The sequence below is a fragment of the Canis aureus genome, chromosome 31, assembly GCF_053574225.1.
Source record: "Canis aureus isolate CA01 chromosome 31, VMU_Caureus_v.1.0, whole genome shotgun sequence".
Lineage (NCBI taxonomy): Eukaryota > Metazoa > Chordata > Mammalia > Carnivora > Canidae > Canis > Canis aureus.
In genome coordinates, this window is record NC_135641.1 from 7,955,113 (window position 1) to 7,981,684 (window position 26,572).

The following is a 26,572-nucleotide window of genomic DNA, read 5'->3' on the forward strand; positions in this document are numbered from 1 at the left end:
ACTCATGGATTCAGAAACCATGTAGGATGAATCCACACCTTCGAATTTATCTGATAGAATTTTTAAAATGTCAGTAACAACAAAAACTGAAAAATACTGCAGCTGAAATGTCCAAGGTCACAAACCAGTCCTCCATACTCAGTCAGGAGTGTGAATGCCCCTGGATGCACAATGATTGAAATAGTTGTGTTTCCTTCCTCTATCACTTCCCTTAGGAAGAAAAAATTTTAGGACCCCATCCATCCATCTTCTCACATCTGTGTAACTCAGGTTGGGCTTAAAATGGTCTGTGCAGGTTAATGAACCAATGACTTGCGTGCCAGCATGCTGAGCTCAGCAAAAGTAGACTCTTAGCCAGAGCTGAGTGTGATTTAATGATAAATAGATACAGCGAGTTGCTCCGAGGACTGCCCATGCACAAAGGATCTTCTCCAAACTATTTTAAGTATTGTCTTTAGAAAAAAAATAGACTACATTTGGAGGTTTTCAGGCAAATCATTTTTGTCAGATACTTCTCAGCTATCAAGTGAACAAAGACACCTTCCTATTTCAGTAATTTAGACATTAGCATTTTTTTTTGTTCAAGCTAAAATAAGCCACCTAAATATAGGATAAGAGCAGATACCAAAATTACAAGGTCTATGTTTTATTTATTAATGCCAAGAATGGAGATATCGCTACCTTCAACCATGACTTTCCTTTCCTTACCCCTGGGCACCGCACACCAGAAGATTAAATAGCCCAAGAGTCTATATTTTAGAGACATGTGTGGAGGCAAAGTATTTCAAATGGCTTTCAGGAGCTAGCTAAGCAGTCTGATTGGGGGAGGGGAGACAAGGAAGGGGTTTAGCTTTGGACAAATACCAATGCCATCTGAAAAACTTTAAGAATCAGCCAACTTTGCTATAGGCATTCATTTACTTAGTTTCAGAAGTAAATTAATGGAACAGAATTGGAAGCTGCAGGTGGGATTAATTTATGTCTTGCGGGGTTATTGGTAATGCCCAAAATGCTTTGTAAACTAAAAGTACTCCATAAAGATGCCATTATAAGTACCTTTATCATTGGGAGTAGCAAGATTAATAATGGCGAAGCAAGTCAAGGAAGCAAAGTTGGATTTTATTTTCCTTGTTTTTCACGCAAGGAGGATGTGTCAAATTAGTAAGTGTTATATGGTAGAGCCATACAATATATCCCATCAGAGAGACAGGTGGATCATTGAGCTAGCCTAGTTCAAAGGACACCTAGCTATATATTACTTGTAAAGCCTCTCTCCCTTGCTTGAAATGTTTCTCTTTGTTTTAAAAGGGCCAGAACTCAGAAGTTATGTATATGATAATGATCTCCACATATTTGTGGTTTGATCCTTGTTAAATAGTTCAGATCCCAACATGGTTCCTATCAAGGTATTTTTGAAGTTCTGTCAGAATTACCAAATGTTTTCTTAGCTTCTGTGACTGTTGAGCAGGGACCCACTGACAGCTGACACCTACTGAGTTCCTGCATCCTCCGTGATCCTCGTGTGTGACATGTTTTCCACACATTTACCCATTTCATCTTTGCAACAGCCTTGTGACATAGGTACCATTATTGTTCTTGATTTACAGGTTTTAAAAAGCTGAGGCTCATAGGCATGAACTAACTTGCCCAGAAATTCCATCCCACATCTAACATGAAGGTTTGCACACTCACCACGAAGAAAACCTGTTCTCTGTGTGTGTTCACAGTGACCCAACAGCAGAGAATATGTGATGGGAAATGGACAATATTGCATTAATGTGGCCTCTTGTGTTCTCTTTTTCTCCCCTGTCCCTACCTTCCTCTTTACCTCTTCATCCATTTTGGCCTCATTTCAACTCTTTGCTTGACTTTTTTTCCCGAAGGCAAATATGCCATGCGAGACCTCGTCCACAGGCTTCCAGGTGGCAACAACAGCAACAATGCAGCAAGTAAAGCCATGTCGGATGACACGGTGACAGCCGTCTGCTGCACTCTGCATGAAGTGATCACTAAGAACATGGAGAACGCCAAGGCCTTACGGGATGCCGGTGGCATTGAGAAGTTGGTTGGCATCTCCAAAAGCAAAGGAGATAAGTAAGTCGGACAATGACTTCGTATCATGGTAGAAATGGTGCTGGTAGAACTGGTTCTAAGTGTGCCCAACATCCATTGGTTATGGGTAACACTATTGAATGTCACTGAAAAGCATTTGTCTCTTAAAATCAAGAGAAGAGAAATAACAAATGGCTTTCAGTCTTCCTACCCCATGATGAAAGCTGATCTTCCTGATAATTTCAATATGATTAATAACTCATGACTTGGTGACTACTATGATATGGTAAGATAGACTTGACAATCCAGCATGCACACACTAGTGTATTCCTTCGACACAGAATAAACAGCCAGCTTAACCTGAGTGTATGAAGGTGTTTTGTGGCTTCTCTTCCTTTGTGATTGCAGGTCCAAGTGTGGATGACAGATCCACATCCTTCTGCCCTTTGCCTCTTCAGCTGTGCATAGAGAGTCATGCAGGGAGAGTAGAGGAGCAAATGGAATGGGGGAATCAGAGAAAACTCAGTGCTGACCCACCAGCCTCTCACGTTAACTCTACAATTTGACAAATTATTTAATTCAACAAGTCACAAGTCACTGTGCCTATGCTTTCCAGTCTAAAACAGGAAGAGGCTGTCATAATACCCTAGAAGAAGTGATAATCAAGTCTTAAAGGATGAATAGAAATTTTCCAGGCAGAGAGGATGATGGTGAGGAAGGACTTTTATGCAAGTGGAATAAAGAAAGATAAGGCCTTGTGTCCAAGCAACTGCACTGCCAAGAATGGAAATGTCCCCAGTTTGATTTAAGAATCAATGGTATCTTACTGCATGTAACCAAAACATATCTTTAGCAGCCAGAGCGTCTTTATATCAGCAAGCTGTCAATATTACAGAAGCATTCACAGACCTTAATTAAATTTTGCCTCCTGGAAATCCCTCAATGTAATCAATGAGATTAAGAGGGTAAACCTTTTGTTATCAGAGGTCTACTTCTTGACTTTTCATTCCCTGTCTCCCCCATTTCTTTACATCTAAATGCCAAATAATTTTTCTTCCATTGTTAAAGGCAGTGAGGGATATACTTTGGGACTTTTTGGAAATTCATTATTTTATTTGATTCAAGATATTACCATTGTATTATAAAAGAAGTCTCAGGTTTCTATTTAAGCACCCTGAGACTTCCAAATAGGTTCAATCAACAATTTAGTATTGAGATACTAAATTTATTAGTATTTGAATACTTTTCTAGTATCAAGTAGAGAAGCACCATTGGACTCATGTAATAATGGTGCAAGATAGATGGTTGGTTTGAATTATACCTTATCATATTAGACTTAAGATAAATTTCTGTTCTACATGGTTTTCTTTTTCATATACCTTCAGTAGAACTTTGGAATCTCTAATTGGAATGCTTACCTGTTTTGAGCATTAAGAGCTTAATATGTGAGAGCTTTTTTTAAGCAAATACACACACACAATGAAACTATTGTCCACAAACACTCTGATATATTTGTACATATTCATGAGACATTCAAAAATTATTCTCTTTGAATTATAAGACTAGAGAGTTTGAGGGGTGGTCTGGTCTTCCACCTGTGTAAGCATCAGTAAACATCACTTACATGGGCCTTCAAGAGAAGAGATGCTTTTATCAGTTTTATGGTCAAAGAAAATTACTTGGTGAAACTAATTTAAAAATCATTTGAGGAAACCATCCATGAAAGAGTATATATCCACATTGCCAATCTAGAAAATGGTCCTGTTGGGTCTTGTCCAATCTGGATTATCGTTAATGGGAAGTTTCTTTCACAATGGATGATCTCATAACTGCCCTTTTACTTGACTGGAAGTTTCTTTATAGAATAGTGATGTGTTTCATCTCATTGTTTCTTGATCTTTATTTTCCAGTTAATAGTGGAGATTTAAACCAGGTTTAATGAGAAGTGTTGCACTGGGTGGGGTGGGGCATCTTCCCTGTTTTCCTGCATATTTTGTCCATTCTTTCATGTGGCTTACCTCTTTTTTTAAAGATTTATGTATTATTTTAGAGAAAGAGAGAGAGTAGGGGGAGAAGCAGAGGGAGAGAATCCCAAGCAGACTCCACACTCAGCACGGAGCCCAACATGGGACTCAATCCCACAACCCTGAAATCATGACCTGAGCCAAAATCCAGAGTCAGCACTCAACAGGCTGCACCACCCAGGCTCCCCTTACCTCTTGCTTATATAATGACTAATTTGGGGATCAAAATCATGTTTGTATAACTTTAGATTTTCATTGCTGCTTCTCAACACCCTTAAAAAGAATCCAGAATTGCTCTGAATCTTAACACTAAACTCATTATTTCACTCAATTCTGTTACGACATGAGGCACTGAGATTTCCAAGGCCTTCTGGACACATTTCAACAAAAAAGAAATTCTGTATTGAAGAGAGAGTTTTTGAAATCGGGAATTAGTTAATAATTGAAAAAGGGAAGGATGGCAGTTTACTCTAGCTAATATATAAAATCTTTGCAAATCTGTCCTCCCTGAAATACCCTTAAAAAATTATTACCAGAAATAAGTTTAATTAAAACCTGATTTTTAAAATTTCAGATAGCATGATAAAACACAGGTGGAAAAATGTGCCTTTCTGTGAGTCTTCATTTTTATGCATTTATGTATTTCATTCCTAAATATACACAAATTTAAATATGCCAAGCAATTAACAAGTCAGACTGGTGAGTTGTCAATCACAGTGTGTTTGAACTGTACAACTCATTGTATCTTGCTAATACAACCACCAGGACTGGAGTTCCGAGGTCCTACAGATTGGAATAGCTATGCTGAACACCTGCAACAAATTGTACCAACTGACATCCTCGGTCACCCCTGATTCCACAACTTTGGTAAAGATCAGACATTGTGTAACCAATTGTGACTCTTACAGGAGTCTTATACTTACTACTTTCAAGTCTTGATAAATTATTCTTTTCACATCATTTTAAACACAGTTATGAAATTCTATCACGTTCTTTTCAAAAGCACATTTTTTTTCTGATTTTAACAATTATATAGGAAATAGTGTGTTGAGTATTTTGTCATAAGACAGAAAAGCTGTTAACAGTCTCAACTGTTACTTGTCAGTAAGAACTGTATGTTGTGGCTTAGGCTATAGTCACTTGTCACATTAGAAACAATTGTTCAAGTCCTTCAATTGATAGTTACAGCTTTTCAAGTAGAAGTTGCTATGGTACCAGTCCAAGTGATGGATCAAAATTAAAGTCTAAAAAGAGCAATGTTTCGTTGACCTTCACATGTTATTATGACACTGTAATATATTGGCGTTTTAATTGAGAGGTTAAAATCTGCTATGTATTACACATTCATAGTCTTTTTTTATTTTGTAATTAAGCAAGTAGTAGAAACAAAAAATTACAGTTTCCAAGGAGTTTTTGCATACTAAATATGTTTCAACCACCTTACCACTACCTGAATATTCCACCTATGATCATCAGAGTTGCTTGACTACTGCCATGGACAAATACCTAGATAACAATGATAAAATACAGGAAAACATAACACTTAACCTTTGTTCAGCATTGATTGTATAAGATTAACATGTACCTGTGGCTGCATCCATAAAAAGATCTAAAATTCTCTGTCTTTAAATCAAAGGAATTTAATATTGCATTTAGAGCATAACACTAGCATAAATTATTCAATCATTTAGGGATCATTAGTAAAGAAAAATACATGTGTTACTTAAATATAGTTGATCTTTCATAGAGAAAAAATGAGGAATTTATAAGAACTTTACTTTTTTTCGTTTAAAAATACATAATATAACACAGTATTTTCAAAGACAGAGTTGAATTCCATCTCAGCAATAAAAATAGCAAGAATGATTGTTACTGTTACCAGTAAGCAAATGGATGAAGGAACTTTAAACTTACTTGGTCTAAATTGCAAACTTGTAGACTCAGGAATGCAGCAGACATGTAATTGGCCATGTATTAACATCCCATAATTCCATTACAACATGCATGTCCTCACAACAATCCACTTACTCTGGCTCTCAAATCCAACCTCAACCTCATCCCATCTCACCATCTGCTCACTTTCTATTTCAGAAGCCATTTTATATCAGACATGTTTGGTCTCAATTCAGATTTTCTCTTCTGGGAGTCTTTGGGCCGCTATACCACTGGTCAGCTTCAGGAGTGGACTTCACTTTGGAGTTTTCATGAATGGTTATGTCCCGCCCGACTCCGGGAATCATCACACACATAGACCAGGAGTCACGAATCTATGGCCCAGGGACCAAATCCCACCCATCTCCTGTCTTTGTAAATAACATTTGATTGGAACACAGCCACATCCACTCGCTGATGTATTATTTATGATGCCTCTCATGCTACACACAGTTGCAGAGCTGAGTAGCTGTGATTGAGACCATATGGCCCCCCAAAGTAGAGACTGTTTATTATCTAACCCTTTAGAAAAAACCATGCAGCCCCTGAGACAACCACAGTGTCACTGAAACACTAGAGTTGTGTAGCCACTTGTAGAACCAGCCATTAGAATAAATAATCTACAGGTAATTAATAGTTTCCCTCACCACTGGCCAAAAATAACCTCCAAGAAATTGATCCAATCAAATCAACACTAATTTATTGACCTCATTTCTTTTGAGACACAGATTGGCACTGACCCAAAAGTCAAAATATTTAGCTATTGTTGCATAGCAATTTTAAAGCCATGACGCAAGAAAATGGTAGGAACCACAAGTCGGAAGATTTATGTGATTTTAGTTTCTCACTGTGGTCCACAGGAAAGAAATTTAATTGTATGCAGGGCTTTACTTATAGATACTTATGCATTTCTCTATACAAATGTAAGAGTATGTGCACACATCTTCCTCTGCTGCCAATCATCTGGGTGTGACCCCAGCAAATGGAGACCAACTCCCCATCATCACGCAAGCACATAGAGCCAACATTGTATATTCCCTCCTGCATCAGTTGAGAAAATGAATATATCTTTTCTTCTTACTACACAGGTGTTACACAATACTGCCATGAAAACTCCTGAATCTGGCCCTTACTGACCACTATATTTCTCTTCTTTCTTTTCTTCTTTCTTTTTTTTTTTTTGTATACGTTTTATTTGAGTTCAATTTGCCAACATATAGCATAACACTCATCCTTTCAAGTGCTCATCCTTTCAAGTGTCCCCCTCAGTGCACCCAGTCACCCCATCTCCCCACCCACCTCCCCTTCCACCACCCCTTGTTCATTTCCCAGAGTTAGGAGTCTCTCATGTTCTGTCTCCCTCACTGATTTTTTCCATTTATTTTTTCTCCTTTCCCCTCTATTCCCTTTCACTATTTTTTTATTCCCCAAATGAATGAGACCATATAATGTTTGTCCTTCTCCGATTGACTTACTTCACTCAGCATAATACCTTCCAGTTCATCGAAAGATGAACAGATAAAGATGATGTGGTCTATATATACAATGGAATATTACTTAGCCATTATGACAAATACCCACCATTTGCTTCAATGTGGATGGAACTGGAGGGTATTTATCTTCTTTCTATTCCATGTTGTAGCCAAACACTAAGTCTGCATTCAGACTCAAGGCTCTGCTCTTCCTTTTGCATTTTGAAAATTCTTTGCCAAATTGAATGCATTCCTGTCTCTTGCTTTCATGGGTGCGTTGATGAGAGTAAAGGTGGAGGCCAGTAGATTGTCCCCTCGCACTCCACAGGCTGAGAGAAAAGAAAGAGCCAGAGGTCATAAGGATGTTTATTCCTGTAAATGCTATGTCCTGATGAGTCAGTGTCACTCTGAAGCCCAGCTATCCCACTCACCACCTTATGTATCTTGTCTTTTCTTTATCAGACACTCTCCAAAAGTGGTCAAGGCCGCATCTCAGGTCCTAAACAGCATGTGGCAGTACAGAGATCTGAGGAGTCTCTACAAAAAGGTAAGTTCTGCTTTACCTTCTTGGTTCATGGTTCACACAGGCCCTGAACCCAAAGACCCATTATTTGGTCATAACAGGGTGCATCATAGATATGGAAAGTACTTTCCCAACAATCTGAGGAATTGAAACACAACTAAAGCAAGACAGTCAATGAAGAAGCAGAAGAGAAGGTCACCTAGTGTCCCAAACATACACAAAGATCCATGAATCTTCTGGATTGGATAGACCCATATTCATAGGGTCTTACCCTATATTGTCTTACAGAAAAGAAAATAAGCTTGTTTTCCTGAGTTTCCATATCGTACAATGGACTAAAAATTAATAAACTGAGGGATTTCACAAAAAAAAAAAACAGTAGGTATAGATAGGCATTAACAATAAAGGTGGAGAGAAGAAAAACTATATACATATAAAAAACAATTCAAGAAGCCAAGAAGTATCACAGCCCAAGAACAAGGAGGAGAAGACCCAACAGCCTGCCCTATGTGCCTAGCCCTGACCCTCACTTAGTCACTGTTCGGAGGATGATGGCTGCCCATCAGGAGGAAGGAGCCGGGCATTTGTCAGGTACACTCTCAAGAGGCAGGAGGGAGTTTATAGCCTACATTCCACATAGGTGTTCATTCCCAAAATGGTTTAAAAATAAAATCGTCAGAGGAAAATGTCACATCAGATACTTTGATTCTATACCTCATTTCCAAGTGATGCTAAATAAAGGCTGTTTAACTTTTCCTTTTTGGTTAGAAGGGGAGAAACTTTTAACAATGTATCTCAGAAGTTGTTTTTATTGTTATTGGACCAGCAAATGTGGATAGTTTAAATGATGATCCCTCGATGGATTGGAGGGAACAGGTAGGCATAAAGCGTGTCACTAGTCCATGGGGAGCACAGCGTAGGCTTTGGTGTTCGTAGGGATTCAGAAAGTCTAAGCAGGACTAGGGGTGCAGGCCTGGGCTTCCTCACCAACTGCCCAGAGGACCTCCTTGCAGCTTCCTGGCCACCTGCATGGAGGGGGAGAGGGAGCCAAAGTCATTGTTGTCATCACCCCAGCCTGCCAGCCTTAGGTTGGGCATGAGGGGCCACAGCAAGAGGTTCACATCACAAAGAGCAAGACCCATCTTGCCAGAGGGAAAAATCTGTCTTTTTTTCTAAGCCGGTGGGGAAAAGTAAATATTTAATAACTCGTTCTACTAAGTTATAGTCTGTTTCTAGACTTCCCCCTAGGCCTTTCTCTTTCCTTTATGCTCTCATTACTTTGCACTTTGAGTTTACAGAATTTAGCCTATATATTTCTCTTTCAAGATTTTCCTATTTGCTAAGAGCGAGTATGTTAAAGTTGAAACAGAGATGGCAAAATACAGTGTTCAGGGCATGTTGTAAATGGATTATATTCTTCTCTAAATATTTTGCATGTTAGGATAAACCCTTCTCTCAAATGTTTTGAGTTACATTTTGTTTTGCTTGAAATTCACATCTCAGCATCCCTACTTATTTCCTTCATGGACCCCTCCACGAGCCAAATGAATTCTCTCCCAGGGCAGGATCCTTCGGCTCCACAGGCAGCTGGACATGAAGAGCACTCTATAAATTAGAAGGGAGCTGGTCGTTCTGAATCAGTGGCTCCAGAAGCTCGATGAAATATTACTGCCTCAAATAAACTCCACATTCCCTTGGATCCCGAACATCTCGTTGCTGAAATACACCTTCCCCTGCATATATGAATTGAAGGGAAACTGCTTTTAGAGACTCTACAAGTTATTTGTTGAATGGTAGTATGAGTTTTCCATCTTAATTTTTTTCTAAGTTGGTAGTAGAGTTCAGAAAGTGTAATTGTCTTTTTGTTTTCATTGACGGAAAAAAATGTGTTGACAGGAATTTAATGGAGCCAAAAATCAAGAGCTAAAGATGGTTTAAAATGTGTTTCATGTAAGGACATTCAAGGAGGATGAGCTGGAGAAACCAATGCTGATGTTTTCAATTGGCCCCTGGTGATGTTTTTAGTTGACCCATGATTTTAAAAGGTTGAGAAAGAGCCGTTCTTAATAATTTCCAAATTATGCAGTTGCAAAATTAAATGAGGACCTTTATGCTCAATATCATAATAGCAAAGCTCAAAATTCACAAAGGCTTTTCTTATTGAAAAATCCTTTGGTGAGAAGACCAAATTCATTCATCCTTATGAATTGTTTTTAATCAGTGAGGGAATAGATTTCCTTTCTGTTCTTCTGCGACAATTTACATATCACTGAAAAAGTGTCTGATCCATATCGTTTAATTATCCATGCTTCAAATCTGTTTATTAAACATCTATTCTAGGCTTAAAGAAAGAAGAATTTCAGAGAAAGCATAAGACATAGGAAGCAGCTAGGGACTCCTGGGTGGCTCAGTCGGTGAAGCATCTGCCTTCCACACAAGTCATGATCTCAGGGTCCTGGGATGGAGTCCTGCATCGGGGTCCCTGCTCAGCGGGGAGATTGTGGCTTCCTCTCCCTCTCCCTCTGTGCTCGCCCTCCTCTCTCTTTCCTTCTCTCTCTCTCTTTCTCCATCTCAAATAAATAAATAAAATATTTTTAAAAATATACGGGAAGCAGCTAATGTGGGTAAAAATGAAATATGAAATAATTACTGACAACTTCCTTAGTCTCAGAAAGATGTACTATAGGGATCCCTGGGTGGCGCAGCGGTTTGGCGCCTGCCTTTGGCCCAGGGCGCGACCTGGAGACCCAGGATCGAATCCCACATCGGGCTCCCGGTGCATGGAGCCTGCTTCTCCCTCTGCCTGTGTCTCTGCCTCTCTCTCTCTCTGATGACTATCATAAAATAAATAAAATTAAAAAAAAAAAGAACTTTTAAAAAAAAAAGAAAGATGTACTATAGATTTACTGAATGAATTAGGAGTGGGAAAATTATAGAGCAAAATCTCAAAAAATTCATGAAGTTTGCATAAATTAGGAGGTAAGACTTAAGGGCATTATGCATAGAGGAAAACATGAGTAGGGAGAGAGAAATTGAAATGAAAATGGTATATCTGTGGGACAGAATTAAAGGTCCATCTGTCACTGGCTAATTTCCTCCCAGGACTCAGGCACAGAGGCCAGAATCTCATTTCATTAGCTCAATGACTTTATTTTACTTAGAGAGACACATTTAATAAATCAGAATATTCTTCCGGCTGGGTGTGTTGACCAATACAAAATTACATTTGATTCCTGAGACATGGTGAGCCAAAACATATTTGTGTTATCTGAACCTTCAACTTCAGTGACGCCTGGATTTCTGAATTTTTTTCCCCAGAAAAGAAAATAAATAATCACTGATGAATATTCTCACATGCATCAGGCACCACCTTGTTATTTTTTTAACTAGTCCTTAATTTGGATAACTACAAATAGAACTTCAGAATTTCTTTATCAGTTGCATCATCCCAGAGACTGTTTTATAGAGGAAAAGACAACAACTCTTGGGAACAGATTTGATTTGGGGATGGAAGAAAAGCTGGAGGTCAACAGTTCTTGACTTTTGGGAACATTTGTTCCTTAAGAAAATAAGGACACTGACATAATGGTGTGCTTATGTCTGACCATGGGGAGGACCTTTGGGACAGCTGGTTTTGGAAGAAAGGAGACAACATTCCAGGGAAAGGGAAACATAGAATTACAAGATTACAGAACTCATTGATTACAGACCCTCATATAATGCCTTAATAGTCTGTACAACATTGCCCAGAACTGGTTACATTGGTTAGGGTACAGACTATACTGCTCTCACAGAAAGACTCAAAAATGTAGAAACTCAAACTAAGAAAGTATCTCCTTCCCCCTCATGGAACTGTACCTGATTAGACAGTGGGCCCAGGGCCAGCAGGGGATCCCGGGAAGCATCTTGTTGCTTTGCTTTGCCTTGTTGTCCTCATTTTTGTAGGCAAAGTTCCCTAGCTCATCCATCTCTTATTCCAGCCCACTAGAAGGAAGAGAGAGAGGGGAAGTCAGGGCAAGTGATGTCCTCATAAGCAATACTAAAAGTGCTGAGCTCCTGCTCACATCCCAGGACCAGGAACTCAGTTCCATGGCCACACCCAGCTGCAAAGCAGGATGGGAAAAGTGGGCCACCAGGGTCCTTGCTAAACTTTATGGCAGGAAGAAGGAAGGGAGTTCTTTTACTGAAGGAAGAAAGGCAGTATCAGCTCCACTAGTCATTTCCTTGTGTTCAGATACACTTAATATCAATTACATTCACCATCTAATGAGGCATATTATTCCATTTCAGGGTGGCTGTGGTTATTCAGAACTTCCTGCTTGCATTAAGTAAAAATCTCTTTATCAGCAACTTCTGCCTTTCAGTGCCATTTGGAAAAGTCTGATTTTTCTTGTCTGTGATAGCCTTCTTGCATTTGAAGCTAACCATTCCATCTCCACAAGGTCATGCCCATTCAGGCCAGACATGCTCAGGTCTAATATATGAGCATTTCCACAACCTTCATCAGGACTCTCACCTTTCTCTACCTGCATGCAAGTTTGTCAGGATCCTTTCTGCAAAGTAGCACCCCAAGATGAGTATATTCCTCCAAGTTTAGTTAAAGCAGAAGAAAGAGAGTGAAACTATGCTTCCCCAGCGCCTGGCAGTCGAGTCTTAATAAGGCTTGAGAGCAAGTTGGTGCCTGGGAGGCTCATCCCCCTCTCTGGTAAAGTACAAGGAGCTTGGGACTTAGAATCAATGGCCAGAGGTTCAAGCTGCAGCATGACGAGGCAAGCTCCCTGAGACCTCCCTCCTTATCACGTAGGAACTGATAGCCCTGTGGCCTTCCTGCTGGTGGGCAGTGGATAGACCTTTGCTCTCTGTGTCTCACTCTTGGTGCTTATGGATGTGTTGGGGTTGTCTTACATCCATTAGTGCTGAAACTTCAATAGCCATTACTAATGTGGGCTCTCCAGAACAGTGAGTAACCTCTTAAAATACTCTGTGGCAGCTCTCATACTCAGCAGAATGCTCTCTCTCAGCATCTGGACATGTCCCCAGAGCCCTAGGGATTCAGGAGGCCGGGGATTCCTTGGTGTCAAAGACCTTTCACATCCTTTCCTGGAGATGGCAGGCATGTCCCCATCAGTCTTATCCCTGTCCCTTGCTTTTCTCAGCCATGGAGTAAATGCCATGACACATGCCCAGTAGGATCACTGATTGTGCCCAATGAGACAGTCATCATCAAAGAGCTTTGTAAACTGGAAAGTCATATACTAACAGGAGCTCCTGCTATTAATTCTAAAACATTGTGCATGCCATTTGGTTGACAGACGCTCTCTGCCATCCTGTCCACAGGCAGCTGGATGTTTGGGTACAAGGGTTTTATTTTGTCATCATCATCACCATCATCATTACTCACTTCCACATTTTCACAGCTCTCTCCCCCCCTTCATTTCTCCACCCTCTCTCCCCACTGTCCCCTGGATAACTCTCCAGTGCCCCTGCTTGCACTTCAGGGATATGAGTAAACCAGATTACATAGGGCTTTACAGGAAGGCCATGAATGACAATGCAGTTTATCACTCTTTTAGAAAAGAATTGAAAGCTATTGTTTCATTTAGTGCTAATCTGTGTGTGTGCAGGTCAACTGTGCCAAAGACTAATGTTAGCAAGGATCGTGGAGACATCTAGAACTGAGATAAGCAGACAGTAGTACAGGCCCTGACCTAGTCAATGGCATGCCATGTTTCCCTGATAAGAGGCCCTGCTGTGATCCTGTATGTTTCTAGTCTGAAAATAATGTATAAAATTGCATCACTTGCAGAAATAGTCTTCTGGTGCCTCCTATGACATCACCATCCTTCTTGGGCACGTCTTCCTGTTCACTCTCAAACAGTGATGTCCCCCAGGTTCTGTGTCTAGATCTGGCTTATCTGACATACAGTCTCTTCCTGGTGTCTGTCCCATACTCTTCCCTTGGCTTCAGTTACCACCCACTTGTAGGGTTCTCCCAAATCTGTTTCTCTATGTTATGTATCTGGCCACCTGCCAGATAACCTGTCACATTTCCACAGTACCTCAGACAAAACCAGCTCTCAAACTGGCCTACTTTCCTGGGTTCAGCTCCTCTTCCTGTATCCTCCCTCACCTAAACCAGGAACCATCCCTTGCTCTCACCTTTCCTTCAGGTGTCTACATCCAACCCACCAGCAAGCCCCACACTTCTGCCTCCATCTACTTATTCTATGGTCATGGCCGGGAAGCTGGCTTCTTCCATCTGGATTATTGTCACAGACCCCTAACTGGGTGCTCCCCCTGCGGGCTACAGGCCATTCTCCAAACGGCAGGCAGGGGAATTTTCTCAAAAGCAAATTTGACTAAATGACTTTTGGGGACAATAACAACCAGCAGTTCCCTTTGCCTCAGGATGGAGTCCAGACATTGTAGTACAGTCCATGAGATCTTTCTGGAGCAGCTCATCCCCAGCCTTCTGCCTGCATTTAGCCACCAGCTGGACTCAACTTCTGTGTCCCCCATTCAATTTCCCTCCCTCTCCCCACACCCTCCAAAGCCTCTCCACAGTCTGTGCCCCACCACTACTGTACCCTGCACCCTACTTGCCCACCTAATCATCTTCATTTTTCCTACATTTTTTTTATCACCTCCGCTGAAAATCATCTTTCTGACCTCTTCTCAAGGACTGCATTAAGGTCATTCCTTAGTAATCTAAAACAATTGGAGGGGAGATTTGTTTAATTGAACAAAAAAGTTTTAATTCAAACTTAGAAAGAATTATTTTTAAGCATTATGAATAGTTCAAGCTTTCAGCTAAAAATGTTGGAGAAGAAAGTGCTATAATATTTAATATCCAGATAAGATTTTTTTATACTTTTATAGAAAACAATTTTCTTCCTTGGTTCAAATATTAATTGTGGGAGGATTTGAATTATGACCTTATATTACAACTCCTTTCTTTTTTTAAAAGATTTTATTTATTTATTCATGAGATACAGAGAGAGAGAGAGAGAGAGAGAGGCAGAGACACAGGCAGAGGGAAAAGCAGGCTCCCCGCAGGGAGCCCGATGTGGGACTCGATCCCGGTACCCTGGGATCACAACCTTAGCCAAAGGCAGATCCTCAACCACTTAGCCACCCGGCCATCCCTGCAAGTCATTTCTTAATAAAAATTGCAAGGAAACTTGCCTCCAACTCTAGTACAATTAAAATATTAACTCCTAATGGGCAAAATTCTGAATTACATGCAAAATGAGCAAGTATCACCTGGAAGAGGCTGCTTTACTCTGTGCTAGAAAATAAGAATGAAGAAAATGAAATAAATCATATCTCTCCCTCTGGCAAAAACAAAATAGATGGCTGAACTTTTAAAAATTGAAGTTCTTAGTTTACTTGAACTATTTTGATTACTCTGTTCTCCAAACTTCTAATTCCCCTCTTGGCTGCCAATGTCTAAAAGTTTTGACTGTAACACTCAGCTTAATGACATGGAAAATTGGAATTTATCTCATTCCTAGTCAGTAGAGATCATTGCTTTATTGGTCTTCATGAGGCGTTAGGTCTAAGACCAATTTGGTGGATCTTCCTGAACACAAAATTTAGTAACAGCATTTGGTTTTAAAATATATGTGGCTTGTTTTGCTCTCAAGTGTTATTTACTTAGCTGTCGCTTAAAACGTTAGCTTGTTTACCGCTGGGACTCAGATTTGGATGAGACTTAGCACATTGTTTTTAGGCTTTGGATCCAAATCTTTCTTCACTTATAGTTAAATAGTACTATATAGGAGCTCCTGAGTGGCTCAGTGGTTGAGCGTCTGCCTTCGGCTCAGGGCATGATCCTGGGGTCCTGGGATCGAGTCCCACGCTGGGCTCCCTGTGTGGAGCCTGCTTCTGCCTCTGCCTGTGTCTCTGCCCCTTTCTCTGTCTTTCCTGAATAAAAATAAAATCTTTAAAAATAAATTAATAAATAACTAAAGAATCCTATATTAACATTTAATCATTAAAAATGCAAATGAGTTTCGTGTTTGCTCTCATGTTGGGGCAAAATAACCTCTTAATAAGAAATTCCAGCTAGCAAGCCTGAATGCTTTACTGGCTGGAGGCGAATTCCCGCCTTGGTTGTGATTGGCGCCTCGGTCATGTTGCCAGCCATGTGGTTCCCTGCCACCTGCCATGACACGTGTCTTGTGTGGGTCTTGTTCCTAGACCCCCAGCTCAGCACAGCAGGCCTTTGTTATCCTCCAGTGTCCGTCTGCACCTCCAGACCCACGTGCCAGTCCCTGGGTCTCAATGGGACTCAGCTGGTAAGGCCGCCCCATAAAGACTACCGCAGAGGTTTCTGAGAAAAGCATCAGTAGCCACTTGGGGTCATGCCAGGCCATCCTATTTGATGCCAGGGGACCCTCCTCAGGTAATTACTCAATGAGAAATCCTGATCTTCAAGTACATTAGACCTGCTCTGTCCTCTGAGGCAGAGACGTGTCCTGAGATGAAGCAGAGGTAGCAGGAAGGTTCAGGGCACCACAGCGAAAATGCCTCTGAGTATTGGTACTGAAAGAAGGAGCTCAGGGAGGAGGGGCTTATGCCTGTTCTCCCATTCCCCTGGACTTCCTGCTCTTCCTGCTGAGAAAACATACTGGGCTCTTAAAACAGACCCTGTAAAGTTACCATGGAAAGGGATAGGGTGGTCCCTGTTGGCAAGTAGGGAGGTCACAATTTTTTCACTGTGTAGCTCATGGTACTGAGGCTTATTATTTCACTCTAGAAACTCAAAGCGTTCCAGAGAGAACCAGCATCGACTCAACTCTTCCATGAGTGGATTAAAATCCTTGGCTCATAAATTCATGAGTCAAATCAAAGCCAGATTAAATGTCAGGATCAAACTCATACTGATAATCTTCTGGGTTAGAAACCAGACTAATTCTTCTCCACTAATATTCATTGCCTAGTGTTTTTACAACTGTGCTCCTAAAGTGGCCCCCACCCAAAACAACAGGATCTTTCACAATGAGCTGGTGTCTCAAAAAATGCCAAGCTGCTTGTGCTTGAGACCGAGTCAGGTCATGTTTCTCTGGATAGAGATATTGTATTCATTCTTGCCATTTGGATGAGAGAAACAAAACATAAAACTAATCTTTAAACATCCTTCCTTTTATTGTCAGGAAGATCGACTCTCAGGTTGTGCACACCATTCAGCCAGTGACTAATGAGCTTGGGTAGGAGTGAAGTCATGCCCTTCATGGCCTGTCTCACACAGGGCTCTCTCCTCTTACTGCTACTATATTCATTTCACTGGGTCTTGCCACCACTGCACTCACAACACAAGAAATCAATAAGTAATTATGGATAGGTGAGGGATGCCTGCAGATTTCCTCCAATGTCCAAACCATAGAAGATGAGAGAGAGTGGACACGGCCCTCGTATTGTTTTTCACTGCTTTCGGAAGCCACTATGCACACAGAAACCTGCAGCCTTGATGCCTACAAACGGACGTTCTTGCTTTGCTAGTGTCTAAGATGGTGATGGAAAAGCAGTAAATCCTCTGTAGACATAAACTACTGAATGTAGGGCTGTCATTTTATCAAGGAAATTGCTTGCCAGGAATTTATTAATCTTTCTACTGTGCTGGAAAATTCTTCACCAAGAGATGACTGGAAGGAAGAACGTAAGGACATTCGGACAGATTCTAAAACAACCCAAGTCCAGTGTCCTCAAGACTTATCATGGTAATTGCTCAGGTTCTTTCTTTTCTAAATCACTTGATGTCAAGTTGGAGTTAAAAACAAAAAGGCGGAGGTTAAATTCAGCCGTGATACTGTCTCCTCCATAAATCCAGGCATTTGCTTGTTGACATTCATATCGACAAATAAGATCTTCTTTCATGAGGTCCCCTGACCTTTTGGAGACACTTCTCAGACACTCATCATATGATATCTGTCCAAAAACAAAGGCACAAATGGGAACAGAAGCAAAAATCAATTGTGCAGAAGTGGAAATCGATGCACGTGGCACTTGCTAAACAAGAAGTGACTAAGTTATAGGTGTTCCTGGGATGGATCTCCACAGCGGGAAATCCCGCAGAGCAAGGCCCAAACTGAATGTTTCCTCTGTGCCTCCTCCCTTTCACAAGGCTTTCTCCATAACATTTTAAATCAAAACCTACAGAAATACCCTGGAGACCAAAGGCAGGGCAAAAGGATTGAATCAGGAGCTAGAAAACTTTGAAAGTTTAATGTAAGTCCACAACCATTCTTGTTTCTAACTCTAAGCAATTAACTGAAATTTATTCCCCCTTTTTCAGTGGATGCCAGTAGTTGGGACAATGTTATGAGAGCCTTAATTGCTTGAGCAGGAAGGCTGTGGTCAGTTTCTTCCCCTCTTCCTCTCTCCCCCAACTTAGCTGTTCCTGTCCTGACCCTACCCACCCACCAGGCTCTGGGAGGGAAGGAGGAAGAGAAGAGAGCAGAGTCAAGCCTGCCCAGCGCTACTGTAGCCTGGCATTAGTCCCCTCTGCTTTCAGGAGATGTCCATGTTCTAGTTCCTTCTCTCATGGGAGCAGTGGAGTGGCTTGCTCAAAAGTACCACCTCCCAACGGAGAACCCCTGGCCTGGACTTGGCCTCCTCCAGCTAACCATTCAGATTCAGATTTCTCCATCAGACTCAGGCTTCCCCTGCTCCACTGCACATAAGCCATGGTGGATGCAGATTTTGTGCCCCTGTAGCATAGGTAGTTTTGGAAGTCTGGTTTAAGAAGAAGAGTACACTTTGTGGATATACAGTTCTGCGCAGGCCTTGGAAGGGGTCCAGGCTGTGGATAGGTCTGAAACCTCAGCTATTTGAGCTCCATGGTAGGTCAGTCCACCCCTGCCACTGAGTCTGTGTGGCCCCTTCCAGTGGCACTGAAAACACCAGTCCTGCAACCCCCACCTCTGGAGAGATGGTCACGCTAAATAGGTAGTTCACTCTCCATGCTTCAGGAGAGGGGCCACCTCCAAGGAAGCTCTCCCCACTTGCAAGCTCTTCCACCCTCTAGTGACTTCTCAGCCTGATCTTGTAGAATCTGGAGATGAGACATGTGTTACTCCCACAGACTCTATTTTGTCTTTTGACTCACAAAGGAGCCTAACAGTCCCGGTCCAATGTCACACCTCCCAGATCAGGGATTCTAGCTCCTTCTATCAGTATTCACTGTCTCTGTGCACTCTCCAGCGTTGGCCAGCACTCTGTCCACATTCCAAGCAGCTGGAAAGGAAAAGAGCTTAAATACTCCCAGGTCTTCATCACATGGCCAGATCTCCCTGCGGGGGAGCTAAGAATGAGCCTAGCTGAAAAACAGAGTTGTTATTGCAGAGTGGAAAAATAAAAGGCCACCGAGATGCTTACGCCTACAATATTCACATGATGTGGGTACCAGCACCAATGGCCTTTGTGATCCCAGTTTTTATTAAAAACCACATTCTTGAAAGATCCCCCAGTGCTTTCATTTAATTGAAAATGCTCCTACAGTAACTTTCAGTTGGTTTCAATTATGAAAACTGTCCCAAGTCCATGAGTGTCCTTAGTCCATGCAGAGAGACCAGTTCAGTGGGGAGTGAGGAAGAACTCTAAGTTTTCAGACTCTTTTTGTCACTTGAGAAGTAGCAGGTGCATTAGCAGCACCCCAGGGAAGAAGTGAGGAGGTCGCAGGATGGGGATACCCTCGGATGTTTCCCGTTGTTGTTCCTTGATCTGCTATAGTATAGGGCGCCTTGCAGGCTGTCCACAGTCCCCTGCGATAAGGCTAAAACATGCAGCATCAGAAATATAACTACACACCAATTGTTTTTTCCCTCTGTGCCAGTCTGTACTGTAACACCCTCCTTGTCTCTTCCTCCTTGTGTAATAACATATTATTCCTCTTGGAGCTATTTTCCTTTTTTTAAAGTTTATTTTATTTAAATTCAATTATTAACATATAGTGTATTATTAGTTTCTGAGGCAGAGTTCAGTGATTCATCAGTTGCATATAACACCCAGTGCTCATCACATCATGTGCCCTCCTTAGTACCCATCCCCAGTTACCCCATCCCCCCCCACCTCCCCCTTCAGCGACCCTCTGCAACAGTGTGGATGGAACTAGAGGGTATTATGCTGAGCGAAGTAAGTCTATCAGAGAAAGACAGTTATGATACAGTTTCACTTGTATGTGGAGTTTAAGAAACAAAACAGGATCATTGGGGAAGTGAAGGAAAAATAAAATAAGATGAAATCAGAGAGGGAGACAAACCATAAGAAACTCAACTATAGGAGACAAACTGGAGCCATCTTCTTAATCCTATTAGTTACTTCATTCATTCCATACATGTTTATTGAGCACCTACTCTACCCTAAGTGACATTTTAGGTACTGGGAATATAGAAGTGAATATCTACATATTGGATTACCTTTTCTACATACATAGTGGCATTTTAACTATTATTTCTTGGTTGTTTTATTTTATGCTTCTTTCTTTGGTTCTATTCTAAAATATAAAAATGTTATGTATTTGGTTTTCTTACTCATTATCCAAGTCCTTTGTCAAGTCTTCTTTGAGTGAGAACCTTCTTATGCTGATTTTCCTCTTGTTTCTTCTGCCTCTCCGACCAGTCATTCCTCCTCTACAGGGACATGTTCTCTTTGTACTTCTGTCTTAAAATGAGAAATGTCCTCTCCTGACTATCCTCCTCCATTTCTGCCTTGCACTTTCTGTCCTCACATTCCCCACGCTTCACAGCCACATTTCTGGGAAGTTTGGAGTTCTCACTTTGCATTTTATGTTTCAACCCCTGCAGTCTGACATGATGCCCGTCCTCATGCCTCTGTTGAAATTGCTCCTAATTGCAGTATTTAACTAGTTCCATTGTCTATATTAATCAAGGAAGGCTTCCAGCTGTAATAAGCAGACCTAAACATCCAATGATCCAATGTGATAGAGGTTTATTTTCTGCTTATGCAACCATTCTGAACAGGTGTTCATGTGGGCAAATAAGCTCTTCTCTTTGTACATTCAGGAGCCTAGAGTCCCCCCACCTGCTATAAGGCCTGCCACCATACCTAGCAATGGCCCATCTCCATCCCCTCACCCTCCATGGGCTAGACCTCCATCACACGGTGGAGCTGCAAGGGAAGCTGGGACATGGGGTCTAGATGTATGTCCAGGAATAAAAGGAAATGGATTTGGAAGAGCAGTTAGCAGACTCAGCTACATCCTCCTCCTTATGTGATCTCCAGGCTTCTCTGTCACCACTCATTCCTGCCTGGTTTTCCTCTGACCTTGCAAGGCACTCCACCTCAGTCTTTTTTGCAGACTTCTGATCTTCCTTGAGGCATCTTTGCTTTTCACCCTGTACCTTCTATTGTAGATGATCTCGTCTGCCCCCATGCCCTTAAAATACATTTGAATGCCAATGGCATCCACATCTATTTCTCTATATGGTCTTCCCTTCCAAACTCAAAGTTTATACTACCATGTGACATCTCCACTCCAGTAGATCACAAGCTCTGACAGTGCAGACACCTGACAAGCAGCTCTCCAGATCTCCCCCAAATCTGTTGTTCTCCCATCATCACTCATCTCAGCAAAAGCAGTTAATAGCACTTGCCCACTTGGTTGTTCTTTTCAGAAATCCACGAGGTATCCGAGTGTACCTCTTTCTCCCCTATCTCCACTGTGTTTTGCATTGAGCCCTGTGGAGTCTATTTTCTAACTATCTCTCAAATTTAGCTACCTCTTCCATCTTTACTTCCATCATCATCTGTCACAAGTCCTGGTCCAATCGCTGCCAGATTGGTTTTGTGGAACCTACCTTACCATCTTCAATCTATTTTTCATTAAACATTCCAAATACACTTTTATAAGCCCAAATCTAATCTTGTCAGCATCCTGATTAAATCTCTCCAGTAGCTTCCAGTATCTCTCTCACCCATTTCTCCAAGCTTACCACACACTAGATGGGCAGTTTCATTCTTCAGCAAGGAATGCCTTCTCCCCTTCCTCCCAAGACTGGGTATTTCCGTCTCAGTTCACTTGCTCAAGGAAATCTCCCTCTCTCCAACCCTCCAAGGCTGGTAAAGAGCCCTTATAATAACATACTTCTTCTTCATGGCTTTTTCTAGCACAGTGCCAGGTACTTATCCATGTTTATGAAATAAATTCAACAACATCACTACCCCAGAGTTGAAGCTTAACAGAGGACACATGCGATGACCTTGCTTCCAGGTCTGTAATTTGCAGAACTTTCAAGTAGGGTGGGAGGTAGAGACCTCAAGGTTAGAACCTGGGGTGAGCTTTGAACTTACTTACCACTGATGAGTATATATATGTGAGATACTTGGCTTTTCACATGTCGGAATGGGGCATACTAGAAGTGAAACATTTGGATTTGTTAAATCTAAAGACTGGACTTTCTTCTATTCACCCCAAGTTTAACTTTGCTGGTACTAATGAACATGAAGGGCGTTGTTAAAAGATCGTCCACCTCAGGTCTTATTTTTAAGACCTCAGAAGTGACACCAGGGAAACAAAAGGACCAGAATGACCTTATTCCATTTCCTGAGCATTTTTTCTACATTCCATTGGTACCAACAAGTGGTAGGCTTTCTTTGACCAAATTACATACATTTCTTTCCAACTAGTTGAATCTTCCCAATGATATTGATTTGTTAGAATTAGGCCCGTGGCACTAAATTGAATCTCTGAAACGGATTTACTTGGTATTTGTTTTTAAAAGATGGGACAGGTATCCCCCACCATCTGAAAGTAAAGTGGTCCCATGAAACCTCCTGTAGATAAAACAGGGCAAAGCAATGATCATTTCATAAAAGCCAAAATCCTCACCAGAGTTCTTTCAGTTAGTGAAAACAGGTACTAAGGTAGGAATCCCATAAGAGAATAGCGGCATAAAGTGAACTTTCGGATAGTGGGGAAAACCTGCACGACAGAAGATTCTTATCCGTATTTACTGTACCTTTAAGCATCCAAATCAATTTAATTAAATTCCATTAGGAGCACCAGAGCTGAAACAAACTAATATGAAAGCAACTGGTATGTCAAGAGGTATTTATTTCTGTATTAAACTGCAAATACTCCCTTTTGGCCCTTAAGATTTAGTTTCAATATTTAACTTTACTAGCTTTTGTTGTAGAATCGTTGATAGAATTAGTTTTAATGAATCTTTAACAAACACTTTACCTTAAAAAGAGACGAAGCTTGATTTTATTACAGCAAAGGGAGCTAAGGTTTCACTGTCATGCAAAATCTGGCTTGGGCTTCAGCCACACAGACTCTGGATACTCTACTTTCATTTTTTTTTCCCTGTATAATACCTTTTATTGCAAGAAGAAGTGTGCATGCATAAGGATCACTAATTTGGACTCTCTTCTTTCTCTGCTTCATGCGTGATCACATTAATATGGTTTGCCCACTTAAAAATGCCTAGAAAACTGGCACAAATTTTGAGCAATCAAGCTTTTCAAAGGTGAGCTGTAATATCTTAGCTGGTTGCCTTTTGCAGGGGATGAAAACAAATCTTGTTTTGACTTTCGTCTGAAACGTAGGTCCATGATGAAGTCCTGATAGTGACTGTGAGTAACAAGCTGTAAGTGTTCTAGTTTGAAATAGTGGATGAGCTTGGGCTGCCGAAAGCCCGAAGGATTTCCACTACACTTCCCTTCTATCTCAAGTCACTCACAGCAAATTAGAATTGACAAACTTATGGACTGAGAGCCTTCAAGGACAGCTAACGCAAAAAACTTGTATTTGTTACTCCAGAATCAAATAGCCTCTGTGTGCCTACTGAGAAATCTTTGTCTAAGGGCTGAGAAAATCTCACCAGATTAAGGAGGTTCCAGGGCTGTTTTCAAAAGGGAGGAAAAAACACCAGTGACCATATATGTGCGGGGTAATGGTTGTCCTCGTAGATATTTTGGGTTCCAACTGAGATCTGTCTCAGTGCAAATCTCCATTTTCAAGGTTAATTATTTATTGAAGCTTTTGTCCCGAGTCAGAGATGTCACTTAGCATTAGAAAAGATGTGTTAACTCTGAATGCTCAGTATAGAAGATAAACCTTCCAGAACACACTTTGGAAATGGAACCGTAAATGGGAACATCGCACTTAACGTATTATTAAAGGCGTGTTCATGAACCCCATCGCCCTCTGCCCGTTGCTGTCTAGTCCCCAAAGGGTGCCCTCTTCTAAAGATCAGAGACCACAGTGGAACTTAGGGGAAGTTCCATTTCCTTCCATCTCATCTCTGAAACACATGACTGAGGATTTAACTCCTTTATCTCCCTCTAATAACATCCTCTCAACAGCTCCTGAGATGTTTAAGTTTCCACCATCTCCGTAAGCCCTAGTATCCACACATGGATCGACCTGTCTCCCTCATCCTTGCCCTCCTCCTCCATCCTCCAGTGTCTTTCTGTCCTTATGCATCACTTCTCTGATGCAGCGTGGGGGCCTGGGGGTTGGGGTCTCAGCTGGGAGACAGTGTGTTCCCTGGCAGTTCAGGCGGGGCAGCCTGGGGGTGCAGTAAATCTGTGAACACTCCCCTCTGATTCGGCTTCAGCTTCATTGCATCTTATCAGACTGCTCTCCACACATCCTGTGGGTGTGCCCCACATCCTGCCTTCTCTCTGGGGCAGCGACTCAGGGCACCAGTCTTCCCTGCCCAGAATGTCCCCATAGGTGACCCACATAGAAACCAGCCCTTTGTTCTGGGGAGCACATTCTGGTAGTCGGCATGGAATTCTGTATCCAATTTTACAAGGAATCGGAGCAAAGCTGATGGAAAACATGAGGTGTTGCTCCTTCTCCCATTTTTTTTCCGGCCCTCTGAAGGATTTTTGTTTGGGGAGAACGGAGTGTCAGTGGTCTTGAGAGGTGCTAGTGTTCTCTGAGCTGCAGGATGCAGGGAGCAGTTAGAGATGGGCAGGGAGGGGTGTAGTCCGTGCTCTGAGAGCTGCGAGAGGAATCAGCGCCGATCCAGGCCAGATGTGGCAGGTATAATGGTGCTTCAAATTATCTACAAGGCTGGTTAAAAAGGAGGCAGTTTTATATACATCGCACTAAAGCAGCAGCAGCTGAGGAAAACATTACTATTTAAAGTGGAGCTGGCAAGCCTTAGGCCATTTTTTTTTAAAATACCATTTTACCTAAACTAACACAGCCTTCAGCCCAGCAGTAAGCATGTCATAAAAGACAGATATACCGGCAGCAGAAGATGATACTGATGAGGTTGCTCGAAGCTAAAATAAAATAATAATAAAAAACAACAGCCATAAAGTTCTGATAACCTGCATTTGTTACAGGACAATAGAGTATAAGAACTACAGAGGCTAGCTACAAAGCCTATGACATTGTCATTTTAACAATAATTAATGCAGTCATCTTAAATCATTGGACCCATTAGCATTCATTAGGCACCTCTATGTTGCAGGCACTGTGCCAGGGACCAGGGCTTCAGAAATAAGTAAGGCCCAGCCCTGCTTCACACTGGGGAGACAGGACTACCATGGTATGTAATGTGGTATCAAATCAGTTTGTTCATAGTGGGAGGAAAAATCGAGAGTAGCAATGCTAAAGCTCCCTAAACCTTGGAGACATGATTCTTTGAGCAGTAGTGATTTAATGAACATGTATTGCCTGCTTCCTGTCTTCCTGAAGTCATGATTCTTTGAGCAGTGGTGACTTAATGATCATGTACTGCCTACCTAGCACACAAGTGGGCAGGATAAGTAAGATTCAACAAGAGGCAATAGGGAAAATGCAGTGCCAGGTTGTGGAGCTGCTGGATCAAAGGTGTGGACGTGTGACACTGAATCACATAGCCAGTGGCTGCTGGGTAAGCAAGTATTATTAGGGCTCAGTGTGTGTGTGGCAGGTGGAGGCACCTCTCTGCTCTGAGGTTGGGACCTATTTTTGTTCCTGTAGAGGTCAACCTTGAGAATCGCCTTATCTGACATTCCCCAGTGGAGTTGGACACTTCAGAGCCTCCTTGGATTTAACACTTGAAAATGTATTCTGTATCCTTGTTCATCACTACAGCCTATGCATAGAAACTCCAAGGCAGCAGCGGTTCATGGCCATAGTCTTCATTCACATCACTCCAGGGTTTCTGAAAACAGAAACTCAGAACAACTTGGACAGAATCTCAGGGCCGGAGGCCCAAGCACTGGGGCTTTTAAAACTCCCCAAGCTGATTGGGTATTTTTGTCTTTAATTTATGGAAAAGAAATCAAGGTGGAGCTCACTAGTAATTGTCAAATGAACAAAACGAGAAGGGCTGACTCCTGGCAGCCTTCTCATTTCAGCTCTCTGTCCACAGAGAGGCCCAAGGTGAAGGTCGTTTTCAGCCTGGACCCCTCTAGCTCGTCTCTGCGCATAGACCTAACAGACTCACCTGCCGAGCAGTGCTGACTGTCCTGTGCACTTGCCAGAGTAAGAAGCTATGGGGCAAGTGTGTGTGACACTAACCTCCTGTAGACAAATGCGGAAGCCACACTGTCCCTTCATCTGAAATCTGTTAGTGGGAATCTCTCCAGCAGCACAGTCT

General features: G+C 41.8%; 1 protein-coding gene and 1 long non-coding RNA gene across 13 annotated transcripts in view; one reads left to right on the top strand and one right to left on the bottom strand.

Moving 5' to 3' along the window:
• LOC144302308 (uncharacterized) overlaps positions 1–9,092 on the bottom strand; it is a 58,031-nt gene extending 48,939 nt beyond the window's left edge. For 6 of the 8 annotated variants that reach the window (XR_013369155.1, XR_013369156.1, XR_013369154.1 and 3 more), the window contains exons 1-2: positions 7,915–8,074; positions 7,590–7,809 (exon numbers count right to left, since the gene is read on the bottom strand). This is a non-coding gene — a long non-coding RNA (uncharacterized LOC144302308). Of the gene's footprint in view, positions 1–7,589; positions 7,810–7,911; positions 8,075–8,717 lie in introns of those variants that run through there. The other 2 variants (XR_013369157.1, XR_013369153.1) reach the window with 2 other exon arrangements.
• The window catches only part of CTNND2 (catenin delta 2), a 913,492-nt gene that overhangs the window by 862,924 nt on the left and 23,996 nt on the right, over positions 1–26,572 (top strand). For all 5 annotated transcript variants that reach the window (XM_077879565.1, XM_077879568.1, XM_077879566.1 and 2 more), the window contains 2 exons: positions 1,884–2,094; positions 7,943–8,027. In XM_077879565.1, coding sequence (XP_077735691.1) covers positions 1,884–2,094; positions 7,943–8,027 — 296 coding nt within the window. The remainder of the gene's footprint in view (positions 1–1,883; positions 2,095–7,942; positions 8,028–26,572) is intronic.